The sequence below is a fragment of the Musca domestica genome, unplaced genomic scaffold (genome assembly GCF_030504385.1).
Source record: "Musca domestica strain aabys unplaced genomic scaffold, Musca_domestica.polishedcontigs.V.1.1 19, whole genome shotgun sequence".
Classification (NCBI taxonomy): domain Eukaryota; kingdom Metazoa; phylum Arthropoda; class Insecta; order Diptera; family Muscidae; genus Musca; species Musca domestica.
Window position 1 is genome coordinate 99,453 of NW_026712245.1, and position 25,176 is coordinate 124,628.

Consider the following 25,176-nt stretch of genomic DNA (forward strand, 5'->3'; position numbering starts at 1 on the left):
TGTTTACCAAAAAGGGCTCCGAATTTTTGAATTGATGTATTATGGCCATTGTTGTGATGTTGGCCCCGGTTGTGTGCGTGTGGCCAAAAACAAAACCCCTTAAAACAAATAATAAAAATATTTAAAATAATGTGTGGCATATTTGGCTTCATCACTTGGACAAATATTGATTAATGATGATGGCTGGAATGAATAGATTTTGTTTTAGGTTCACATTGGACAACTGTATTTGTCGTAGAGTGTCGTGCGAGTGGAGGTAGCAACAAATTATTGACTCAATGACCACAAAAACAAAGACAAACAAACTGGAGGAGAAAAAATGATGATGGTTAATGCCAGCTTATAAAGAAGCAATACCAGTGGCTAAGTGGTGCTTGTCTTCTTTAGCTCTTTTTTTTTTGGGTTTTGTTGGAACGTTTTCATTACAAAACCTGTCAATAAGATTTACAGGATGTTTTGTTTTCTTTTCTTTTCCATTTTGGCTTCTACGCTCATCTCTTTATGTGAGAAGCAGAAAAACGATTATAATTTATGTTAATTGTCGTACAACTCTCGGCTACTGAATTTGTTCCATTCCGACTCAAGATTGGATTCCAAAACCACTTGAGGTTTAAATAAAAATAACAAAACCAAAAGAAGGTGATTTTTTTCTTCATTTTTTGCTTCCACTTCTTCTACTTCTCTTGGCCATTTATTTGCTGTTTAGAAAAGTTTAAATAAAATTTACATTTCCTCAACACAAAAAAAAAAGAAGAAAGGGAGAGAACGAAGACTGGAATCAGTTGATGGAGTCACAGACAAAACCTTTGAAAAGATTTTCTGTAATTATTGCCTCTTATGTTTTGTTACCACCATCGCCGTATTGTTGCTGCCACTTAGACGACACCCCAAAATGAGAAGTTGTTGTAGTAGATCTTCTTCTTCTGATCAGATTTAAGTGGCCATAATAATAAATATTTATGATTAATATTTCAAAATTGTCGTCGTCGTTGGTGTTGAGAAAAGAACTCAATTTATTATCATAATAATGGGGGTGAGAGGTGAGCCTCTGATATTCAAATATTTATTTGTGTCGTTGTCTGCCTCTAGGAATGCTGTCGCGTCCGCCGTCTCCCGGGATGAGTTTGCATAAATTGTTTGTTTTAGCGATGACTTATATTTTTTGTGGTAGTTTTGATTTGTTTTTGTGACCCCTCGAGATTAACTGATCAAAAGGTAAAACTCTACAACTCTCCTCCTCCTACTCCCACACAAACAAATGGGAATAAGTGTCTTGAGAAAATATGCTGATAATTAGTTATTCCAAAAATAACAAGTAGAAAAGCAACTAAGTTCGGCCTGGCCGATCTTTTTATATCCTCCACAATACGGAAGGAATTTAAAATTTTTCAAAAAAAAAAAAAAAAGAACATCCGCCGAAAAATACCGCTCAAATGAAAACCTTTATATGGAAGCTAAGTATTAGATGCTGGATAAGTAATTTTTGTCATAGACTCTGGCAACGATTCCGAACTTTAAATACGAAATTTGAAACAGTTCTGGCGAACAATGTAACTAATATCATCAAAATACCGAATATCGGAAGGTGCCATTATATGGGGCTATACGAAGGTGTGAACCTGCACGGACAATTTTCTGTCGTAGGCTGTAGCATCCATTACGAACTTCAAATACCAAATTTGAAACATTTCCGGTTTAAAATTTCGCTTACATCATCAAAATACTGAAAATAGGGAGGTACCGCTATATAGGGGCTACATCAAAACGTGGACCTACATGACCCATTTTCAATACAAAAAGTCCTGCAGACATAATATTCATTTGAGGTAAATTTTAATAATATACTTCATTTCGTTCGGAAGCTAGAGTGATTTACGTTTTGCATAGCTAAAGTGGCGCCCAACATGTGGAAACTCTAAGCATCAAATCTTAAGGGTATGTTGCATACTTTTAGGATTATTTAAAGAAAGAAATATATGTTAGTTTCTCAAATTGTTTCTATTGAACTCTTTTAACCAAAAATAAGTTGTTTTTTTTTTGTGGTAAAAATAGAAAAGAAAGTTTCTCAAAAAATTCCATTCCAATATCTTCAAATATGAATTCGTAATTGGCTCGATTGTGGTGGTACTGTCGAAGAGCACTCAAAACTCTTGAAAGCAATACTTGACAGTTAACTTTATCAAAAAAATTGGTTTGCCTTGCAGAAAGTGCTTAACATAGTTTTGGGAATGAGTATTCTTTAGGTCAATAGTTTTTTTTTTCAAAAAAAAAAAAAAAAAAAAAAAAAAATTAAGGAGAGACAAAATTGCTCTCTCTCTCTATTCCTCTGAAGAAGTTATACAAATGGCTACTACCCATAGAAAACTAATACAAAATATTGTAAAAAAAGTCCCCTTTACGAAAGCTTGTGGGGGATATTCCAACTTGAAGTTCTATGGAAGGTTTTTATTAAGAGAAGTCCATTAGATGGCGCCCAATGTGGGGCATAAACTTTAATTGATTAGAAAAATAATAATAAAATTATTTATTGTGTTTTGTGCTGCTTAAAATTACCTTTATTTTTCTGACCCATTTATTTAAAATCATTTTAAAATTCCCTCAAAAATTTCGCAAATGGTGCCCAATGGAAGTCAGATTTGCTAAGATAAAAATAATCAAAATTTTCTCATCATGATTTTTTTGTATTTTCTGTAGAATGTTTTTATTAACAAAACTTCATTAGATGGCGCCCAATGTGGGATATAAAACTATAATCGATAAGAACAATGCTTCTATTGGGTTTTGTGCTGCTTAAAATTACCTTTACTTTTTTTAAGACCCATTTATTTAAAATCATTTGAAATTTCCCTCAAAAATTTCCAAAAATGGCGCCCAATGTGGGTCGCATACTAGATATAAAGAATCAAAATTTTCTCATCATGATTTTTTTATTTTCTTTGAAACTGAAGATAAAAAAGTAACAGGGTGAGATAAAAAAAAAAAAACTGCAACAAAGTCAAACGTCATAATTTTTACATTTTTTTTAATTTTATTGAATGAAAACAAAAAAAGTCGGAAATAGCATCAAATTCTAGAATAAGTTTAGATTTGTTCGAATTGGTCATCTTTGCCATGAACTATGGCCTTCAAACGGCCAATGAAACCATCACACGCTGCCCGAATGTTGCTCTGCGGTATTTTGGCCCATTCCCGGCGAAGTGCTTGCTTGAGGTAATCGACACTTTAGTATTATTTTAGTGCCAACCTTGCTTTCCAAAATACTCCAGATACAATAGTCCAACGGATATCCGGAGATTTTGGAGGTCATTGTGCGCTGGAAATGAAGCGAGGAACCTCATTTTGTAACCATTCTTGGGAGGCGCGTGTTGAGTCCTGTTGGAATGCCCAAGGTCTGCGGCCAAAATGTTTGCGTGCCCAAGGCTTTAATACATCCTCCAGAATATTTTCGCGATAATATTCGGCATCGGGATTTATTCTGATGCCACGGTCGATTAATATGAACGGAGAACGACCATCGGATGTCGTAGCGAACCCCATCTGGTACCTCCCCCACAAGGGGTCACAATTTTCAATACTTTTATCTCTCATAAATTGCAAGACAAGTCATCGATTCTTTAGATCTAAATATTTCTCTCAGCCAGAAACCTGAAATGAAGATGGAATTTATGGATTGATAAAAAAAAACTGCAACAAAGTCAAACGACATAATTTTTAATTTTTTTTTTTAGAAACAGTTTAGATTTGTTCGAATTGGTCATCTTTGGCATGAACTATGGCCTTCAAACGGCCAATGAAACCGTCACACGCTGCCTGAATGTTGCTCTGCGGTATTTTGGCCCATTCACGGCGAAGCGCTTGTTTGAGGTGATCGACACTATGGTATTTTTTTAGTGTCAACCTTGCTTTCCAAAATACTCCAGACACAATAGTCCAACGGATTGGTATCCGGAGATTTTATTGGCCATTGTGGTGGCTGGAAATGAAGCGAGGAACCTCATTTTGTAACCATTCTTGGGAGGCGCGTGCTGAGTCCTGTTGGAATGTCCAAGGTTTGAGGCCAAAATGTGTGCGTGCCCAAGGCTTTAATACACCCTCCAGAATATTTTCGCGATAATATTCAGCATTTATTCTGATGCCACGGCCGATTAATACGAGCGCAGAGCAACCATCTGTCTGGCTGTTATGGCGGCCCACACCATCACCATGGCCGGCGCTTGAGTTCTGGTGGCCAACCGAAGGTTCACATTTTTAGCTGACTCTTTGGCAAGTAAACACGATCATTTTGTTTGTGTTTGTTTACAAACTGCTGGACAACGATTGTTTTCTCATAGGAGAAAACCAAATTCGGCAGTTCACCACTTTCGGTCAAGCGAAACAACTCTTTAGCTCTTTTGAGTCTATTTTCTTTCTGTTGTGGTGTGGTTTTACCTCGAGCTCATTTTTCAATATTTGCCGAATGGAATATTGCGATATGTTCAGCTCACGAGACATTTTTCGGCCACTGCGACGTGGTTTTCCAGCCAAATATAAAGAAATCACACCATCACGCTTGAATTCCATCACGAATAATTTTTTTTCGGGTAAATTCTCACCAATATGCTTTTGTACACTTGTAAACAATATAATGAGCTGTCACTGGAACAATTTTAACAGCTGTCGGACGAGTAGCTTAGAAATGACATCAGTCTGAAGTTGGTTGCAATTTTTTCATCTCACCCTGTGTATACCTGTAGAAGGTCAATTTGAGGTAATCATTCTCAAAATCCTCCTCCCTGAAGTTTCAATTACAGAAAAATATTTTTTTATTTATTTTTATTATTTTGTTTTTTTTTTTTTTTTTTTTTTTGTTATTCTCTCTTCTTATCCTGTTATTTCACGTGCAATATTAGGCTACTTATAAATTTCATAACAAAACAAAAAAAAAGCCAAACAATAATATTTATCCAAAGAAGATTTTTGATTGTTTCAATTATGAAATTAACCAATAAACCACCCAAATCCACTCTACCCATAATCCGCCCTCCAACAACTTCATATTTCATAAGGGCGTATATTTATATAACAATATTTCCTGCCCAGGATAATAAATGTGAAAACACTTGTCAAAAAGTCCTGCTGGGCTTTGGCCACAAAATAAGTGAGGGCAGACAAGTGTGCTGACACCACAGAGGGGGTGGTGGTGAATTGTTAAATAATAATTTTCCAAAAATCCAAAGTAAGGCCGCAGGGTACTTCAACGTACGCACACACACACACACAAACGCCTGTAATCATCCAACCAACCAACCAACCATCAATGAAATGAAAACATATTTTTACTGATGATGACGAAGAGGTCAGGTCTGGTTTAAGACCACACACATACACACTCTCCCATAATAATACGCACAAATACACACACGTGTTTTGATTACATATAAAATCTGCTGATTCCACATCATTGCCATTTAATTTTGATTTAATTTAGACAAAATAAACAAAACTTGTATTAATCCACAAAATGTTTCGGCGAAAATGTCACCCAGGTGGGGGAAGGGGGAAAACATGTGAGGATGAATTAACAAAATATGGCCAAAAATTAAGAAAATATTTATTTAACATTTTTTGAAATAGAAACTAAAAAAATAATTCAATATTTTTAAATAAAAAAATCGGCAATCTTCAATAATTATTTTTATTTGGAAACCAGCAAGAAGAGATCACCCCTCCTCCTAAAGGAGCGCCTTTTTTGATCTCAATTCCTTAGCCTAGTCCTTTTCAAGTGTTTCTCCATCTTAATTGTTCTTTTGTCGGCCCAAATATGTTATTGTTTTGTTTGCTTGTCAAAAGCCCCCTCCTAAACATGTGCTAATAGTTTCGTAACAAAAATCCTGTCATTGAAAAAAAGGATAACAACAACAAATGATTGTGCATTTTTTTTTTTTTTTCAAAACAAAAACTGGATTTTGTTATTTTTAAAGAATCTCTTTGGGAGAGGGATTTTCTTTGGATTTCTTTCACTGAGCGAACGGCGGCTAAACAATTGCTCTCTTTTATCTGACTCAGAACTGGATTTTTGTTTTGCCATTGTGGCTAAGTGGTTATCTAGCCCCGGCTGAAATGTGGTAGCACGTAGTTGGAAGGCATGTGTGTGTGTGTTCTCCCCCTACCTCGTCGTTTCCCTCATTTGTAGTTGCAATTCATTGTTATTGTTCGGTTAATAGCCCTAAACAATGCCTACTAAACGTTTGTGGAGGTGTTGTTGAGATGGCATAATGTGGCATTAACCTTTTCAGGCGTCTAGGGATTTTCGGTGGCAGACCAGCATCAAGTGGTTGCCGTGTGTGTGTCGAATTTATGATGAGTCACGATGCAGTTCATGGGATGTCTATTTGGAGTTATTTCCCGTAAGAGAACGCGGAAAAATATAAAAATAACTGATTCCTGGGCACCGCAATATCCCCGATACTGTATAGCATTGGAAAAGTCCGACATGAAATAGTTATTCAAACATTCTTAGTTGTTACCCCAGGTTGGGCGCCATATAAGGAAAATACTGCAAGATCTAAGGTATTAAAAGATTGGGCGTCGTGTGGCATTTACAAATTGTCAAGGAAAATGGTTCCGCAATCACTATCCAATTTCTCTTCATTTTTATAACTCGAAAGTTTCATTTTCAGCACCATGTTGGGCGCCACTTTTGCTACAAATCAATTCAAGATATTACAACTTTTAAGAGAACCAAAAATATGAATCACATTTTATCGGAGCAAAAAAAATGGATTAAAACCACCAAAACTACAACGTTTAATATGTTTGAATTTTTTAAATTCGAAAGCTTAATGTCGTGCCTTACGTTGGGCGCCATTTCAGCAAAAGCAAGTAAGCACAATTTAATTTTCGAACCAGCTTGACCCTGTCATAGTGAATGTCAGCATCTAGACACTAGAAACAGCATCTTCATAGATTCCAAAAGCTGTAAGTTCGACCGGGCCGGCGACTTCAAATACCCTCAACCATTTGCAACGAGTTTGGCAATTCTCAAAAACAAAAAAAATTTGTTAAAAATTCTGTTAAAATCTTAAAAATATCGAATGTAGCTTTTATATTAGGGTCTGTACGACGACATGGACCTGCATAGGTAAATTTTGTCATAAGCCATTACAATATTCGAATGCGAAATTAAAAAAAAAATCGGTGAATAATGTCGCTAAAATCATCAAAAAACCGAATATCGGAAGGTACCGTTATATGGGGGCTATACGAAGACGTGGACCTGCACAGACAAATTTCTGTCTTAGGTTGCAGTATCCATTACAAACCTAAAATACCAAATTTGAAACGATTCCGGCGAATAATGTCGCTAAAATCATAAAAATATTGAATATGGGGGAGGTACCGTTATTTGGGGGCTATATAAAAACGTGGAGCGGTATTGTCCATTTACGAACATAACCTACAAAATTCCCGACGGCAAAAACGATCGGGGACGGGTTCTGCATAAAAAAATAAATTAAGCATTTTTAGCTCTGGTCCTAGGTTGGGCGCCATAAGAGTACATGTGTCATACATATGGTTTTGTTGACATCAATCTTTATGGAATGTGTGTTACTAATAAAATGTCGATTTGTTTAAGGTTCACATTGGGCGCCACCCACCTATCTAATATTAAAGTGTAAAAAATTAAGCGCAATGTCGTCTCTGTCTTTCGGTTTTTTCATCAGAAAGGCCAGAGAAAACATGGAATATAATTAATTTATTCAAATTTCATTCAAACTCGCATTGGGCGCCAAATTGGTTTCTGTAGCAAACTCAACACAAAAATAAGTTTATTAGAAAATTCTAAAGAATCAGAGAAGTACACCGTCTAATTGGGCGCCACATAAGCTCCAGTAATTCTGATAAATTTCATTTTGCTCTCAACTAATCAAAGTTACAACGACGCCACGTTGGGCGCCATTTGGGACTAAAGTTAAAAGCCATATATGAGGACGAAATTAACATTTAAAGGATCAAAATCAAGAAATAACAAGATTCTGACTGCTCTGCCACCATGTTGCAAAGGAAGACCATTAGAAGCCCTCTTATCCATGGAAGACCCCTTTTAAATATCTTCTTACTATGGGAAACCTTTTAAAAGGCTTTCCATTCGTCAGTTTTCGAATTTGCAATTTCTCCCCCGAAAAAAGTATTGTTAAGATTTCCGGTCACCTCGTCAAAGCTATGAATTTTTCTGACTCCTTTTGTTTTCGTTTTTTTTTTTTTTTTTTGAAGTTGGTTTTTCGAATAAGTTTTTAAGTAAAAAATCTCCATATCTTTTAGTTTACACACATGACAAGCAGAGTGTGTATGTTTGTGTATATGTACCTATGAATATATATCTGGGTTTTTCTTTTTTTTTGTTTAAAAATTGGTTTTTCAACATTTGACCTCCTGCATTTCTTCCCTCTCTCTCTCTCTGCCCCTCTTGTGGCTGATATTTTTGTTTACAATTTTCGGCAAAAATTACTCAATAAAGGAGGAGGAGTGTGTGAGAGAGGGGATTGGTGCAGTTGTTTGGTTACATGTTTTTTGTTTTTCTGCTGTTGCTGTCGAGGATAACCCAGATGAGTGAGATTGGTTAAAGCTTATAAAACGCTGATGTATATTTGCTTTGGTTTTTGGTTGATGCGTTTTCATGATGATGCTGCTGCTGATGCCCAAAAGTCGTGCGTGCATTCGTTCAACCAAACCAAGCAGAAGCGAACCAAAGCGACCAAGCCGACCAACCAACCAACCATTGGTGGCAGTATGAAATCCATAAAACAAACAACCCGGAAGCGGTTGATTTTTAATTAACGGTATGTTATGCTGAAGCCTATATAACAACAGCAACAACAACAACAACACAGGAGTTATGAAAACCATATTTTGCATGTGCCTTTCGAGCCTTGGCCAAAAACAAAAAAAGAAGAAGTGAATTGAACCCCTGTAACTCCCCGAAATACTCTGGAGATCTTACCCAAAGAGGATTTCGTTATGGAATAAACAATGCAAAACTGATATGTTAAACCCTATACACATACAGATACGTGTAGAGTTGTAACATGTGTGTGTGTGTGCCGTGCATCAAAGTTGTTTAAACCATCAAGTTTATAGGTGTTGTTGTTGGTTGTAAGGGAGGGTGATGATAGCTTCATTAATTAGTCAAATTACATTTTGGGGCGAAGCTTGAAAAATTAAAAACCAACTTCAGGTGGGAGATTTACTTTTTGGGAAATAGTTTTTTTTTTTTTTTTTTTTTGTAATCATCAAGGATACTTGGTATTAAATTAGTGAACCTTTTGAAAAAAAAAATTGAACTGTGGAACGGCCTCAACAAGAGCTTTTAGAACATTTTTCTTTTATTTTAAATCTAAAGCGATCAGGATCTCCAATAATTTAAACTTATATCAAAACAGGCCAATTATGGGCTACAAAAATTATAACAAAAAAAAAAACGAAAAACTCACCTTCTATATGACAACGAGCACACTCACTTCCATGAATCTGAAACAGATTGATAAAAAATTTTAAATTAAAACTAACAGAGGAAATTCAAAAATAGAAACGATAAGTCTTAAAACACAAATCAAAGAAACTATTCTAATTTCTAAAAAAAAAACAGGTATAAAATATTAAACCTCCAACCAATAAGCTTAACTTAATCGGACATCCCTCAAATCCCCCTTTTTGCACACAAAACCTAGGAAACCCATAAATTTTCCCTACTCAGAACATAAAATTACTTTCTTTGCGAGTATTTTCGTTCTATCGTCAACTAAATATCATAAATCCATAAATCTCTGCATAATATTTATTTAATTTAAGCACAAAATATAATTAACGATATATTAAAAAAATTCATAAATAATTAAATTTTTCATATGCAGTAGAACCTCTCAAACGCTAACAGATTTCAGAGAACGATAATTTTTAAGGGCAAGCCATTTGAAATCATTCCATAATTCTCTCTCCCTCTCATAACCCATTCTAAAGTGGATAATAAATATATGCCAATTTTTTCACTTGATAAAACGGTCCTCTTTAGAGGTTCTACTGTCTATTATCCATATCAAAAATTTGCAAAAAAAAGGCACAATATTTTATACATATTAAATAATGTTATAATAATATACATACAAACAAAACTGCACTTTATACAGCTGTGTACATTATATTTTATATAATTGTGTTCTATATATACCCGCATACATATGTACATTTATATACGGGTGTGTGTAATGGATGTTTGCTAATTTATAACCAATATAACGCGGATTTTGGGTCTTAATTGTATAAATATTTTTGCTGCATTTATAATTATGAGCAAATATAATAAAACAAAAAAAAAAAAAAAACAATTAATTTTTTCTGCATCTTCTTTTGTTTATTGTTATTGCTGCAACGCCAAACGCCGGCATTCAGTCATTCATGATTGGTTATAAATCATAATAAACACACAACTATGCTCACACGCACATAAGAGGGAAATATTTTAATTTAATTTGGAACAAAATTGGACGGTTTTGATGATGTTATACGATCTATAGATCTAAAAAAATGGAATTAAAATTGTAAATTTTTTCAAGAAAACAAAGTGAACTAGTTCCAGCTCTTTCGTTTAACTGTTCATTTACTTAATCTCGTTCAATTTGTCAACAGTAGTTATTGTAATTATGTCATTCCAGAAAAGAATTGTTCAAAGATGCTATTTAGTAAAAGGGACAATGGGAACTAGTTCCTTAAATTAAAACCATCAGATCACAGCGTTCGTTTTGTGAAGCCTACATCAACTCGAAAGAGAAAATAAAAAAAAATAAAACCAATTAAGAAAGTCTAAAAGTCGGGCGGGACGACTTTATGATACCCTACAACCCTAGAGCTTTATATAACAAAAAATATAACAAATCGGATGAACGCTATGTATGGGAGCTATAGCTATACCTGAACCCAATTTTAATATACCCATTTCTAGGCTCAATTTGGTCGTAAGTACCAATTTCCATCCCATTTGGGCTAATATTACACGTTTGGTGCACAGTTAAAGGCAAATCTGGTGAATTTATATATATGGGAGCTACATATGCAAATCTAAACCGATCTCGATAAAATTTTGGAAAGGTACTACTGCGTTGCATTTGGTATATTTCCCCAAATATCGTTGTTGCCGAGTGCATATTACGGCTGCGGAGGACAAAAATATCAAATTCGGATGAGGAATATAAATGGGAGCTATAGCTATATCTGAACCGATTTCGATCAAATTTGACATACCTGTTTCTAGGCTCAATTTAGTCATAAGTACCAAATTCCATGCCATTTGGCCTAATATTACACGTTTGGTGCACAATAAAAGGCAAATCTGACGAAGTTTTATATGGAGCTATGTACGCAAATCTGAACCGATCTCGACAAAATTTAGGAAAGGTATAACTGTGTTACATTTGATATATTTTCCAGAATATCGTTCTTACGGAGTGCATATTACCGCTGCGGAGGACAAAAATATCAAATCGAACGAATAATATATATTGGAGCTATAGCTATATCTGACCCGATTTCGATGAAATTTGGCATACTTATTTCTAAGCTCAATTTTGTCGTATATCCCAAATTTTATCCAATTTGGACAAATATTACACATTTGGTGTTCAATAAAAAGCCAAATATGACGAATATTACACGTTTGGTGTACAATAAAATGCAAATCGGACTAAGATATACATGGGAGCTATATCTAAATTTTGACCGATTTTCTCCAATTTCAATAGGATTTGTCCTTGGATCAAACAAATGACTTGTGCAAAATTTCATCTGCGACTGGTACTTTGTTAACAAAAATACATGGACAGACAGAGGGACGGAAGGACGGACATGCTTAAATCGACTCAGAATGTGATTCTATCATCAAAAGGAACTATGGGTCTATCTCGTGTTCCTTTTGCCTGTTACAAACAAATGCACAAAGACATAATACCCCCGACCACCTCTTGGTGTAGGGTATAAATAGTCAAATTAGTTCCACGCAGAGAGATCTATGCTCAATTTTTCTTCTAAAAAATTAAATCGGAAATATAATCTATACTTATTAGTAATCAATACTACAAAGTAATCATCGATTATTTCCATTATCGTGACATTCTTTATTACTTAATGTCTTTTATTCGCAATAATTAATAGAATTTTTGTTCATCTTTAGCATTTTTTTGGTCGAATTTAATTTCGCTATTTTTTTTTAAAGAAAAAAAATCACAGTACTCTCTCATTATTATAATATCCAACTACAAAAAAATTGTTTCATAACTTAAATGGAAAAAAGTGTGATAATTAACACCAACACATTACAACTTTTACTACTACCAATCACATGGAAACATTAAATTAAAATATTTCACACCCACACACACATATGGTGTTTGAGTGTTCATAAAAAATTAAATTTTAATCAACATTTGGTTAACTAAAAACGCTAAATGGCCAAAATGCAATAACAAAAACGCCAACTTATAAAAAAAACAAAAAAAAACAAAAACTGGAATGGTTTTGTATTTTGGTTTTAGCAAAAATTTCTAATCCCATAAATTTTAAACACATTCTGAGCAAAACGTTTTAGCTCCAATTTTTCGTCATTGAGGCTCGCGGGCAAAGGCCATCGACAGCATGTCATGGCTAACGCCTTTGTTGATTTAGAACCGCTAAAATGTTACATTTTTTTGTTATAACTTCAGGCGCTTTTTTACAGCCAGCACACTTTTCATTATTGTTTCATACATAGAATAAACATGGGCATACACACATGGCCAAAGTGAAATTTTAGACACATGGACTGGAAAATTGGTTTCGTGGCGGCCAAAACAAAATAGACTGTAATTTAATTATATGGACTATTTGGACTTTTGAAATTTAACTATAGACCCAAAAACAAGTATAATATACTACAACATAATATATAATAAAACAATATAAACAATATAATATCTATGTAACTATATAAATCAGATTTTATTGAGATCAAAAATTGATTTGTTTTTTAAATCAGTAATTGGGGCTTTTGTTGTTTTCGAGTTGGTGTTCTCCGAGGCTTTTTAAAATTTTAATTTTATTGAGAACAAAAGTTGATGCACATATTTAAAGAATAGGACTAATCCAAAAATAAAAAAATAATAAGCTTTTCGAATGAAGTATTTCGTTTTTCAAAATTGGGACAAACTCTGGAAATAATGTATTAAAAGCCATAATTTCCTAAGCATTTTGATTTTATTGAGAACAAAAATTGAATGGTTTTTGATTGAATTTTTAATTCAGTATAAGATTTTTTTAGTTGTTTATGAGTTGTTTTTTAAACTTTTCATGTACGAAATTTGATCTAAATGCAACTTATTTGAACAATATGACCTATGTGGAAACATTTTTTTAGCCCCTACAAAAAATTATTTTTTGTCAAAATTTTTACAAGACTTGGGTATTAATGTACCAAGCCTGTGAATTTCAAATTAAAGTTTTTGGGATAAAATATTTTTTATTTGATATGTTCACAAAAAAATGCATCCCTGGCCTATATTTTCGTTTTGTTTTATAATTCGTTCTAGTGTTTAGCAATTTTTGAAGTTCTTACATTTATTAAAATCAAAAATTGTTATGTACCTAAAAATAGGATATTATTTGATTATATATATTTTTCTTCTATGATATATGTAAATTTTCTAAATATTACAATCAGGTTACGGGAAACGTTGTAAAAACTATTTAAAATTCAGAGGTTAATTTATTGAGAACAAATATTAATTTGTTTTTCTTCACATTTATAGAATGACATTGAATTTGTCTAGAATAATGTTTAGAAAAACTTTGGATTTAAAGAAAAATATTTTAAAATTTGTACTTTCAGCTCATAAGAGACATAAAATCCCGGAGACATTAAAATTTCTAAGGAAATCTTTTCTCGGAATAAACCATTTAGAATAATTAAATTTTCTATTATTCCGAGAACTGATTTTCGAAAAATAAAATTAATGTCTTCGAGAATGAAATTTTCTAATTTATATTTTTTTTTAATTCCGAGAACAATGTTTAGAACTCATGCCAATGACTATGGTATAATGACGGTTTTTGTATAATCTTAACAATTTTAATTTTATTGAGAACAAAAATTGATTAGTTTGTACCGGCTTTTTTTTCCCAGGGCACTGATGTCTATATTTTTCAAGATCTTAATACTTTTTCGACGATTTCTTGTTCGTCATTTCTACTGTCAAGCTAAACTTTTTCAAAAATTTCTCCCAATTCCGAAAGTGTTTCTCCTTATTGAAGCAAAATTTGAAGTAAAACTTGAAGCAGAACTTAAGCTACAATTGCAATTCATTCGATGAGGTGTTACACATCAATGGATTTTAATCAACATTTTTGTGTGTGGTTCGCTCGGTGGCCATGACCACCGGTTGGACATGGTCAAACAAAAAGCACAGTATAACCACATGTGTCTACTTTGTAGGAAGTTAAAGCGATGACATTACTGCGAATTGCCATTCTGGCTAGTAGGTTTAAATTTAAACTTCCTATTGGACAACTTTCTCCAGGATTTTAAATAGAAGAGAAGTGGAGAGACTAACCACATTTAGACTGCCATAATATCCCTTCTCCCATTTTCACGTGTATTATGCGTAGCTAGTAATTAGCATTGTTTGTCAGTGGTGGTTGCATGACTGTTCTCGCTACCTCTCATTCCTTACTTAAATTTGCCATTGAAAAGTAATCAAATGACAGCTGCTGAATTGCTGGGATTAACGAAGCGCAAAATTCTCTGTTAATAAGCTACAATATTGTGGGACGAGGCAGGCTGGCTGGCTTGCATAGTTTGCCAAAGAAAATGTAAATATGCAAATAGCCTATTTAGCAATGTGTGGAAATTCCACTTCCACTCTTCAACCAAAAATTCTTCTAACATGGCTTTTATGTCCTGTTGGACAATATTTTAGCTTGGCCATTTTTCTGGTTTAGTTTTTGATGAACTTCAACAAATATTTGCTTGGAATTTTCATCTTTGGCAAATGGCTGCGCTGTGACTGTTCTACATATAAGCTTTGCCTTTGGCTGAGCGCTCTCCCAAACCATTTCCTGGTATTTTTATGTTTGTTTTTCGGCGTGCTTTCCCCTCCACATATATATGGATGAGAGGTTGTGGTGGGGTGGTCTTATTCATATATAAGCGGTGTTAGTTTTTAATCCATCCATCCATTCATCCTGCCCCCAGAAACTATCCATGTCCAGTTGAGTTGCTGAGACCACACATTGAGGGCCAGAAAAACATTTGACGACCAAAAAAAACAGAACTGAATTTCTAATTTTTGATGATGTATAAATTTCAGTTCCTCATGAGAGGAGCTGTGGCAAAATATGACGAGCAGAATATGTTGGGGGGAAAAAGTAAGGTGAACCAAAATTCCCAGGAAGGGAGAACTGAAATAGAGATTTAATACGAATGATTTTGTGACAAACTTTTATTGCAATTATTGAAAATAGGATTTTATATCCAAAGAGCAAATCTAATGCCAAAATATTGAACCGAGGTAGAATTGAAAGCAAAAGGTATTCTATGGTGATCTTACACATTCAAGATATGGTAAAAAATCAATAAACACCAAAAAAGTCATTGGCAGAATTAAAATATTCGGTTGCATTTGAAGTTCGCGAAAAAAAAAAACAAAATTCTGCTAAGACAATTTGCGGATTATTGGCAGATTTTGGAAAGAATATTGTTAACGGAAAAATAATTTAAGGATCATTTAAAAAAATCCTATAAGAATTTGGAGAAATCGAACAGGTCAATAATTACGGCCTATTAAAAATATTTGGAGGGCTGCCAGAAGACGAAAAATTCCGCATTTGAATCTGAACTCCGTAAGAAAATATTTCTTTGGAATATATATTTATTACCAAGGGCCACTAAATAAACCTATTATTTTTTGAATGGCCATCAATACAGAAGTTGGTTTTTATTGACATTTCTTGGGTCCGCATGTAGATATTCCTCCATGTGAAGAACAAATATTTATTTCCTTTTTTCAGCTCATAAGAGACATGAAATCTTGGAGACATTAAATTTTCTTAAAAAACTCGTTCTCTAAATTAACAATTTAAAATAATTCTAAATTGTTTATTCCGAGAACGGATTTCCTAAAAAAATAATAATAAGATTCAGATTTTCTAATCTATTTATTTATTTTTAGTTTTAAACATTTTCATTTTATTGAGAACAAAAATTGATTAGCTTGGAGTGCCTTTTAAATCTATTTTATTCTGGATTTTTTTTTTGGGTCCGCATGTAGGTATTCCTCCATGTGAGGAGAAAATATTTATTTCGGTCTTCAGCTCATAAGAGACATAATTTATAATTTATTTCTTTTTTGTTTTAAACATTTTCATTTTACTGAGAACAAAAATTGATTAGCTTGGAGAGCCTTTTAATATTTATTTCATTCTGGATTTTTTTTTTTTTTGGTTCCTCATGTAGGTATTCCTCCATGTGAGGAGAAAATATTTATTTCGGTCTTCAGCTCATAAGAGACATAGAATCTTGGAGACATTAAATTTTCTTAGGAAATCCGTTCTCTAAATTAACAGTTTGGAATAATTCTATTTTTTTTTATTCCGAGAACGGATTTTCTAAAAAAATAATGTCTACGAGATTGAGATTTTTTAATTTATTTATTTTAGTTTTTTTTTTTGTTTTAAACATTTTCATTTTATTGAGAACAAGAATTGATAAGCTTGAAGTGTCTTTTAATATTTATTTCATTCATGCTATCAAAATGTTCAATTAAAGAACTGCTCCCGAACAACTAATTTTTGTAAAAAACATACGATCAATAAATTTTAATGCTACTCAACCTCGATAGGGTTGACCTGAAAATATTTAAAAAGTATGAATATAAAGTAAAATTATAACCATAAAATTATAAAACATACCCCAAATGACTTAGGAAATTCTCTCATAGAGCAATTTTCCAACTTTAATCCTGCGCCCATTATCAAAGACTTAATTGCAATCCTTTCAGTGTCTTTTTTTACTTCCTTCAAAAAATTCTTTTGAAAATACAAACCAAAGAATAACAACCTGCCAGTCAAACAACCAACCATCCATCCATCCATTTAAATAATTAGCAAAAGCTAATGCTTTTTAGGATAATTAATGCACAAAGCCAGGAGACACACACACAACCAGAGAGTGGAAGAGAGAGACCCCCTCACTCTTGTAGATACCAATGGTATTATAACATCAACTAAGTACACTGACATGGTATTACCAGCGTTGCTTAATATGGCCTAAGGACCTATCAACGTTCGCTCAGACACCTGCTTAAAAGATACCCAAAACGAAGCGGGGCTACATGGAGATGTTCCTTACAAAACCCACCCACCTAGCCACTCAAACATTGACACGGATGGAAAATTTGAAATTTCCCCCACAGGGGTGAGAAAATAACGTAACAACCAACCACCCAGCAGAGAAGTTGATAACCTTTCTGCCAATGAATCTAGTACATAGCCAGGCACATGCACATAGACACATACAAATACACCTACATATATACTACACAAAATCGCAAGAGCTGGAGATACTGCTCAACTATGTATGAGTGTGTACTTGCCGGCTTCAAATCTCACAATCTCGCCCGCTTTAGCTACCTCTTTGCAAAAATGCAATTTCATTAGTCATCTCCACTACCTTGCATGTCCTTTGCGAGTTACAAATGTGTGTGTTTATGTCTCTCGCGTTGGTTGGATACTGCATGCTTGACTGCATACATGTCGCATGGACATGCATGAATTGTCTCAATTATTAGTGTTTTAAATGTCACAATGGCATGGCTGATTAAAAAATACCAACAAAATTCTAAAGAGATATAAAAGTAACAAAAATCAGAATGAAATAAATCTCACGAGAGTCATCCAATGAGCAAATTAAGTGACATATACTATATAAAGTTGACCTCTCTCCCACTCACCCACTCATGTCAAAGGTTGCCAGCCAGCCAGCGCCATGTTACCTTGGCAATGACTTGTCAATGTTTGGCATTTGTTGCTCTCTTTTTTTTTTCTGTCATGTCACATCAGTGGAATGGAATGTAATTTGTTTGAAATTTAAATTGAATTTAACAGAGGATAACAAGCAGAAGTCTGGACGTTTTCAGAATTTTAATGAAGAAAGGATATTTTTCAAAAATTGAGACAAGGGATAAATGTCAAGTCAAAGTAGTTAATGACATTTATAGGAATGAATGTTTCAGCTGAGTTGCATTTGAAAATCTAGTTTTGAAATTTATCTAGAAATGGAAATTTATGTTTCAAATCAAATGAAATGTAGACTCAAATTTTCTCCTTCTCTACCCTTTCACATTGATTATCGTTCGGCATGCAGCAAATAGGCTTTAAGATTTTTACCTTCAACAAAAAAGTCAACTTTTCGTTTCATCGAAATTCGAACTAAATATCCCTTGTTTCTCGAACCAAATATATCTTCAATTGCCGCCAACTTAACGTATATAACAAAGCTACATTTTAATACATGAAGTTGGCTGCGATTGAAGATCTCATTTATTAGGAAAAAACAATGAAAGAAACGAGTAGATTACTAGGCGATCGAGTCGTTTGCTGAGAAGATTGATTTATCGATTTTTTGTAAAACTCACACAATCAAATTTTTTATAAAATATTTTTTCGACTTAATAGGAAAATATTTTAATTATAATTTGCTTTTTTTCTAAGGCTCTAGTCATATTTTCTGTATTTCCACCTCAATAGACTTTTGCCTAAATTGTGTCCATACTCTTCGTCTCGTCTCTAATTTTTCGATTCAAGTACATCTTCAATCGCAGCCAACTTAATAACAATATAACAAAGCAAATGAAGTTGGCTGCGATTGGAGATCACATTTTCTATGGAACATACAATGGGAGGGAGAATCGAGTAGTTTAGTAGACGATAGAGTGTTTATTTATACAATATGTTCTGCGTAGATTGATGGATCGGCATAATCAAATTTTTTGTAAAACTCAAACAAACAATTTTATAATTTTTTTTTTTGACGATTTAATAAGAATATTTTCAGTTATTATTATTATCTTTTTCTAAAGCTTCGGTTATATTACCAGTTTTTCTGCTATAGTTTGAATTAATAAAACTTTTGCTTAAACTGTGTCCACATTCTTGTTCCAGTCCCTCTAGTATCTGGATCCAAGTAAACACTCAATGGCAGCCAACTTCATTAATATAACACATCTGCATTTTATGCATTAAGTTGGCTGCAATTGAAAATCAAACTTGCGACAGAACGAACAGTGAGAAGATCGAGAAGTTTATCAGACTGCTTATTCGTTCGAAACAGACCAAAAAAATTGGATTTTTTAAAGAATATTTTTCAAGGACCAACAGACAAAAGAACGTGGATTTTTTTAAAGAATATTTTTCAAGGTCTAACAGACCAAATCAATTGGATTTTAAAATAATATTTTCGAAGAACCAACGATTGGATTTTTAATGATATATTTTTTAAGGAATGTCGTGGATTTTTTAAGAATATTCATGATATGACTGTCCTTTCCACAATCGTGATTTCTCAACAAAATTTTTGAGGGACTCCCTTTGATATTTTTTAAAATATTTCTTGAAGGACGCGGACTTTTTAATATTTTTGAAAGCCTTGTTATATTCAAAAATTTTTTCGAAGGACTATCTGGATTTTTACGGGCTTAATAAGATTATATTTAAGGGTTTATTTAGAAATACTACTAATTTAAAAATACTCCACCTCTACTAATCTGGTGATAATTTAAAATATACTTCTAAAACAATCGACGTTTTGTGTCTGGACTGAAAATTGTATTTAAAAGTGGAAAATTACAGGGATAAATCTATAGCTAGATTTGTTCCCATAGAGAAGAAAGGCAATTTATCAGGCAATAAAAATGATGCTGAGCCACAAAGATGGCCAATGGTGGTCCACGCCGGCGAATTCCTATGTTCGGTATTTTTAAGATTTTAACAGAAATTTTAACGAATTTTATTTGTTTGAAAATTTCCAAATTGTGAAGGCCGAACTTATTTCTTTTTTACTTGTTTCATTTGAAATTTTTAAATCGCTAACCTACAAATTATTTTATTCGTTTGAATATATGAATAACATTTTCTATACCCTGAAATTCGTAAAACATTTAAATGCCTATGTCCCACTCATTTTCCCTCTTTAGTCTCCTGCCTCAAAGCAGATCAAATTGTTGAATAAAACGAAAAGAAAAAAAGCGAGTGAACGAAGAAATGACTACAGAAAAAGAATAATACGTTTAAAAGAATTTCCATATTTCTAATAAAAACATTTAAAAACTCTTAGTCGAATGAGAGCTAAGCAGAAGCTAAATCCCAAATCTTACGACGTAACGAAATCAAAAAATAATAATAATGCCAGATAATGATAATACAAAGAATAAGATATAAAATAAATATCTGCTGAAGAGCAGAAGCAGGCCAACTGTGTTATTTTAACAAATTTAGTCGATTTGCTAAATAAACAATTTCAATGGCTTCTTCAACAAATTGACGAATGGATGAACGAATGAAGCAGCATCCCTTCAATTGAGCCATCCCTTTGCCATGTCATTTGGAAAAAGGTTCATCATTTGATTTTTGTATTTTGATTTCAAATTTGTAATGGGAATTTATGCAATCTGTGTTTGTTTCTGTGAAAAAAATAAGTTCCTGCACCTATTGCTTATTCATTCAATCATTTGTAGCATTTCGAATGATTTTTCTTGTTTTCACAATTCCTCTCAAAGTTTCAGTATTGGCCATAGTCGTCTATTTGTGTGATGATTTTTGTAAAAATAATTGTATTTCAATTTTATTTGCCAATTTGTTTATAGTTCAATGGAAAAACGGTATTGAGCAACAAAAGGTAAACTTTTGAGGGGCGAGAGATTGAAGGGAAAAGTTTGTATTTTTCGATCGGTCGGGAGGGAGGAGGAGGAAAAAATAATACAAATAATAACAATGAAAATAATTGCTTTCAAAACAATTGGCCCGAACTAACGATGAGAGTTAATTGTGGCAAAACTACTGCCAGCCAAACAACTGAAATCAATTTTTGGATAAATATTATTTATTGAAAAACAAAAATGAAAAGTGGGTGGAAGAGGAAAAGGGGCAAGAATATTGCAATCGAAATGACAGAGAACTTGTTCCATAGCGGGTGGTGATTTTTAGATAAACGCTACAGTGACAAAAATCGTGGATTTTTAAATTATATATTTTAAGGATCAAGAGATCAAAAAACTTGGGTTTTTTAAAGAATATTTTTCAAGGATCAACAGCTCACCAAACGTGGATTTTTTAAAGAATATTTTTCAAGGACCATTCGACCACCAAACGTGGATTTTTTAAAGAATATTTTTCAAGGACCAACAGATCAATTAATGCGGATTTTTTAAAGAATATTTTCAAGGACCCTTAAACCAATAAAAGTAGATTTTGAAAGAATATCTTTCAAGGACCAACAGCCCACCAAACATGGATTTTTTAAATACTTTTTTTCAAGGACCCTTAGAGCAATAAACGAGGATTTTTTAAAGAATATTTTTTAAGGACCAATGGACCAAAAAAACGTGGATTTTTTGAAGAATTTTTTTCAAGGACCCTTAGACCAATGAACGTGGATTTTTTTTAAAGAATACTTTTCAAAGACCAACAGACCATAGAACGAGGATTTTTTAAAGAATATTTTTCAAGGACCCTTAGACAAATAAACTTGGATTTTTAAAAGAATATTTTTCAAGGACCCTTAGACCAATAAACTTGGATTTTTTGAAGAATATTTTTCAAGGACCAACAGCCAACCAAACATGGATTTTTTAAAGAATATTTTTCAAGGACCAACAGCCCACCAAACATGGATTTTTTAAATACTATTTTTCAAGGACCCTTAGAGCAATAAACGAGGATTTTTTAAAGAATATTTTTTAAGGACCAATGGACCAAAAAAACGTGGATTTTTTGAAGAATTTTTTTCAAGGACCCTTAGACCAATGAACGTGGATTTTTTTAAAGAATACTTTTCAAAGACTAACAGACCATAGAACGAGAATTTTTTAAAGAATATTTTTCAAGTAGCCTTAGACCAATAAACGTGGATTTTTTGAAGAATATTTTTCAAGTAGCCTTTGATCAATAAACCTGGATTTTTTAAAGAATATTTTTCAGGTAGCCTTAGACCAATAAACCAGGATTTTTTAAAGAATATTTTTCAAGTAGCCTTAGACCAATAAACGTGGATTTTTTAAAGAATATTTTTCAAGTAGCCTTAGACCAATAAACCTGGATTTTTTAAAGAATATTTTTCAAGGACCCTTAGACAAATAAACTTGGATTTTTTAAAGAATATTTTTCAAGGACCCTTAGACCAATAAACTTGGATTTTTTGAAGAATGTTTTCAAGGACCAACTGACCAATAAGCTTGGATTTTTTTCATGGACTCTTAGACCAATAAACGTGGATTTTTTATGAAGATTTTTTTTCAAGGGCCAACGGACCAATAACCTTGCATTTTTTGAAGATTTTTTTTTTCAAGGACCCTTAGACCAATAAACTTCGATTTTTTGAAGAATTTTTTTCAAGGACCAACTGACCAATAAGCTTGGAGTTTTTCAAGGACTCTTAGACCAATAAACGTGGATTTGTTGAAGATTTGTTTCAAGGACCAACGGACCAATAATCTTGCATTTTATGAAGATTTTTTTCAAGGACCCTTAGACCAGTAAACTTGGATTTTTGAAGAAATTTTTTTTTCAAGGACCAACATATCAATAAACTGGATTTTTAAATAATATTTTTCAAGGACCCTTAGACCAAGAATATTTTTTAAAAAATATTTCTCATGGACCCTTAGACCAAGAATATTTTTTAAAACATATTTTTCAAGTACCAACAGATCAATAAACTGTATTTTTAAAAAATATTATTCAAGGACACTTAGACAAAGAATATTTTTCAAGGACCCTTAGACCAAGATTATTTTTTAAAGAATATTTTTCAAGGGTCGACAATCCAAAAAACTTGGATTTTTTAAAGACTATTTTCAAATCCTAAAAAATATATTTCAAGGACCAACCGTCCAATAAACGTGGTTTTTTTAAAGAATATCTTTCAAGGGCCATCAGACCAATAAACGTAGTTTTTGAAGGAATATTTTTCAAGGACCAACAGTTGATTGATATTTTTTTTAAGGAATGTTCTTTGCAGGACTGTCCTTTCCACACTCATGATTTCTTAACAATATATCCTTGACTGTCCTTGAATTTGTTAAGAATACTTCTTGAAGAACGTGGATTTTTTAATATTTTTGAAAACCTTGTATATGTTTGAAGGAATAACTTGATTTCTAAAATAGTTTTTGAAGGGCCCTCGTAGGTTTTTAGGAACTTTTTGACGGGCTCATTGGGACTATATTTACGGGTTATTTTAAAATACTTCGAAGGGTTTATTTAAAAAATAATTCGCTTTTATTGGTCTTACGATCCTTGAAAACCAAAAACCCACATTTGGTGTTTAGCATTGGTCCTGCGAGCCAGATATTGGAGAAAAAAATCTCCGCATAAATGTTAAAGAATTTGCCTTAACTTTGAGGAAATTCTGACAGCTAGGCTGAAAATTCTCTTCAAGAGTGGAAAATTACAGGGATAAAACCATAGCTAGAATTGTTCCCATAGAGAGGAAATTTATTAGGCAATAAACATGATGTGGAGCCAGAAAGGGACTTCAGCTCAGAAGACTGTAATGGCGGTGTACACACGGATTTTTAGGAAAATTTTGGCGGGCTTATTAAGATTATTTAAAAATACTTCGAAGGGACTAATAAATCAGGATTTGTTTTAATAATTATTTTTGAAGATCTATCGGAAGGTCGGGAATTTGGACATAGAGTATTTTTTAATGGCCTATATACACTATATTTCGAACGCTTATTGGTCGGGAATTATCCGAATATTTTCTGAAAGTTTGTATGTATCAAATATTTAAATATCCAAAAAAAAGTCGATTCATTTTTGGGAAATTTACAACAAAAAGGCAGAATTTTCTTTGTAAAACTTAGGCGTTCCAATTCTCATTAACCTGGAGTCTACAGATAGATAGTACTCCGATTTTTTGTAAAACTCACAAGATCAATTTTCTATTATATTTTCTATTTTCTATATCTTACGGTTGGTATTTTTTAATGAACACGGGAATCCAGCAACAATTAATTTTTGTAAAACTCATACGATCAAAATTTTCAATAACAGAACTCCTCCAAGTACGAAAAAATTTTGTAAAACTCATACGATCAAAATTTCAATTGCAGAGCTCCCATACCTCCAAATTGGTTCACCTGAAAATATAAAAAAATATACTCATAAATTAAAACTATAACCATATAAAACAATTTCCTTCTTTTCATTTTAGGTTTGGTTCAAAAATCGTCGGGCCAAATGGCGTAAGCAGAAACGTGAAGAGCAAGAGCGTTTGCGCAAACTGCAAGAAGAACAATGTAATGGTGTCCCTGCCTCGGTGAACAGCAACGCCAATGGTGTTGTAAATCTCAAATGTACTCCCGACGATTTTGTGACGCAACTGCACATAAAACCCGATCCCAACTATAGTGATGGTGATGAATCCGATTTGGAAGTGGCATAAATGGGCAATCTAGTTAAAAAATGTTTTAAATATTAAATTATGTAAATATAGATAAAACTGGAAATATGTGAATTTCAAAATTTTTATAAACAGTCTCTTCTCCTCCACCACACCACCTCACTTTTTCCTAGATACTCATTACTGTGTCATTTAAACTTGTAAAAAAATTGCTAATATTTATTTTGTAAATAACAGTTATTTTTAAGTTTGTTGTTCGTTTAAGCACCAACCACTGTATGATTTTTTGTTATTATTATTTTGTAATTTTTCTCTCTAGCATAAGTTAAAGTGTAATATTTAATTAAAAATAGAATAAAATTATTTAATAGACTCAAATGGCCATTGAAATTTTCCCTCTTTATAGCATCAGGTCGTTTTGAGTCGCTAAATAATTTATGTGTGAATTTTAAATGTAAGTTTAACAAGAAATATGAAAAAAAGGAATTAAATAAAAAATT

General features: G+C 32.9%; 1 protein-coding gene across 1 annotated transcript in view; it reads left to right on the top strand.

The window, feature by feature from the left end:
* LOC101896304 (homeobox protein goosecoid) overlaps window positions 1–24,957 on the top strand; it is a 37,220-nt gene extending 12,263 nt beyond the window's left edge. Inside the window, exon 3 of the mRNA XM_020038705.2 lies at window positions 24,488–24,957. Coding sequence (XP_019894264.1) covers window positions 24,488–24,718 — 231 coding nt within the window. The 3' untranslated portion in view covers window positions 24,719–24,957. The remainder of the gene's footprint in view (window positions 1–24,487) is intronic.
* The last annotated feature ends 219 nt before the right edge of the window (window positions 24,958–25,176 follow it).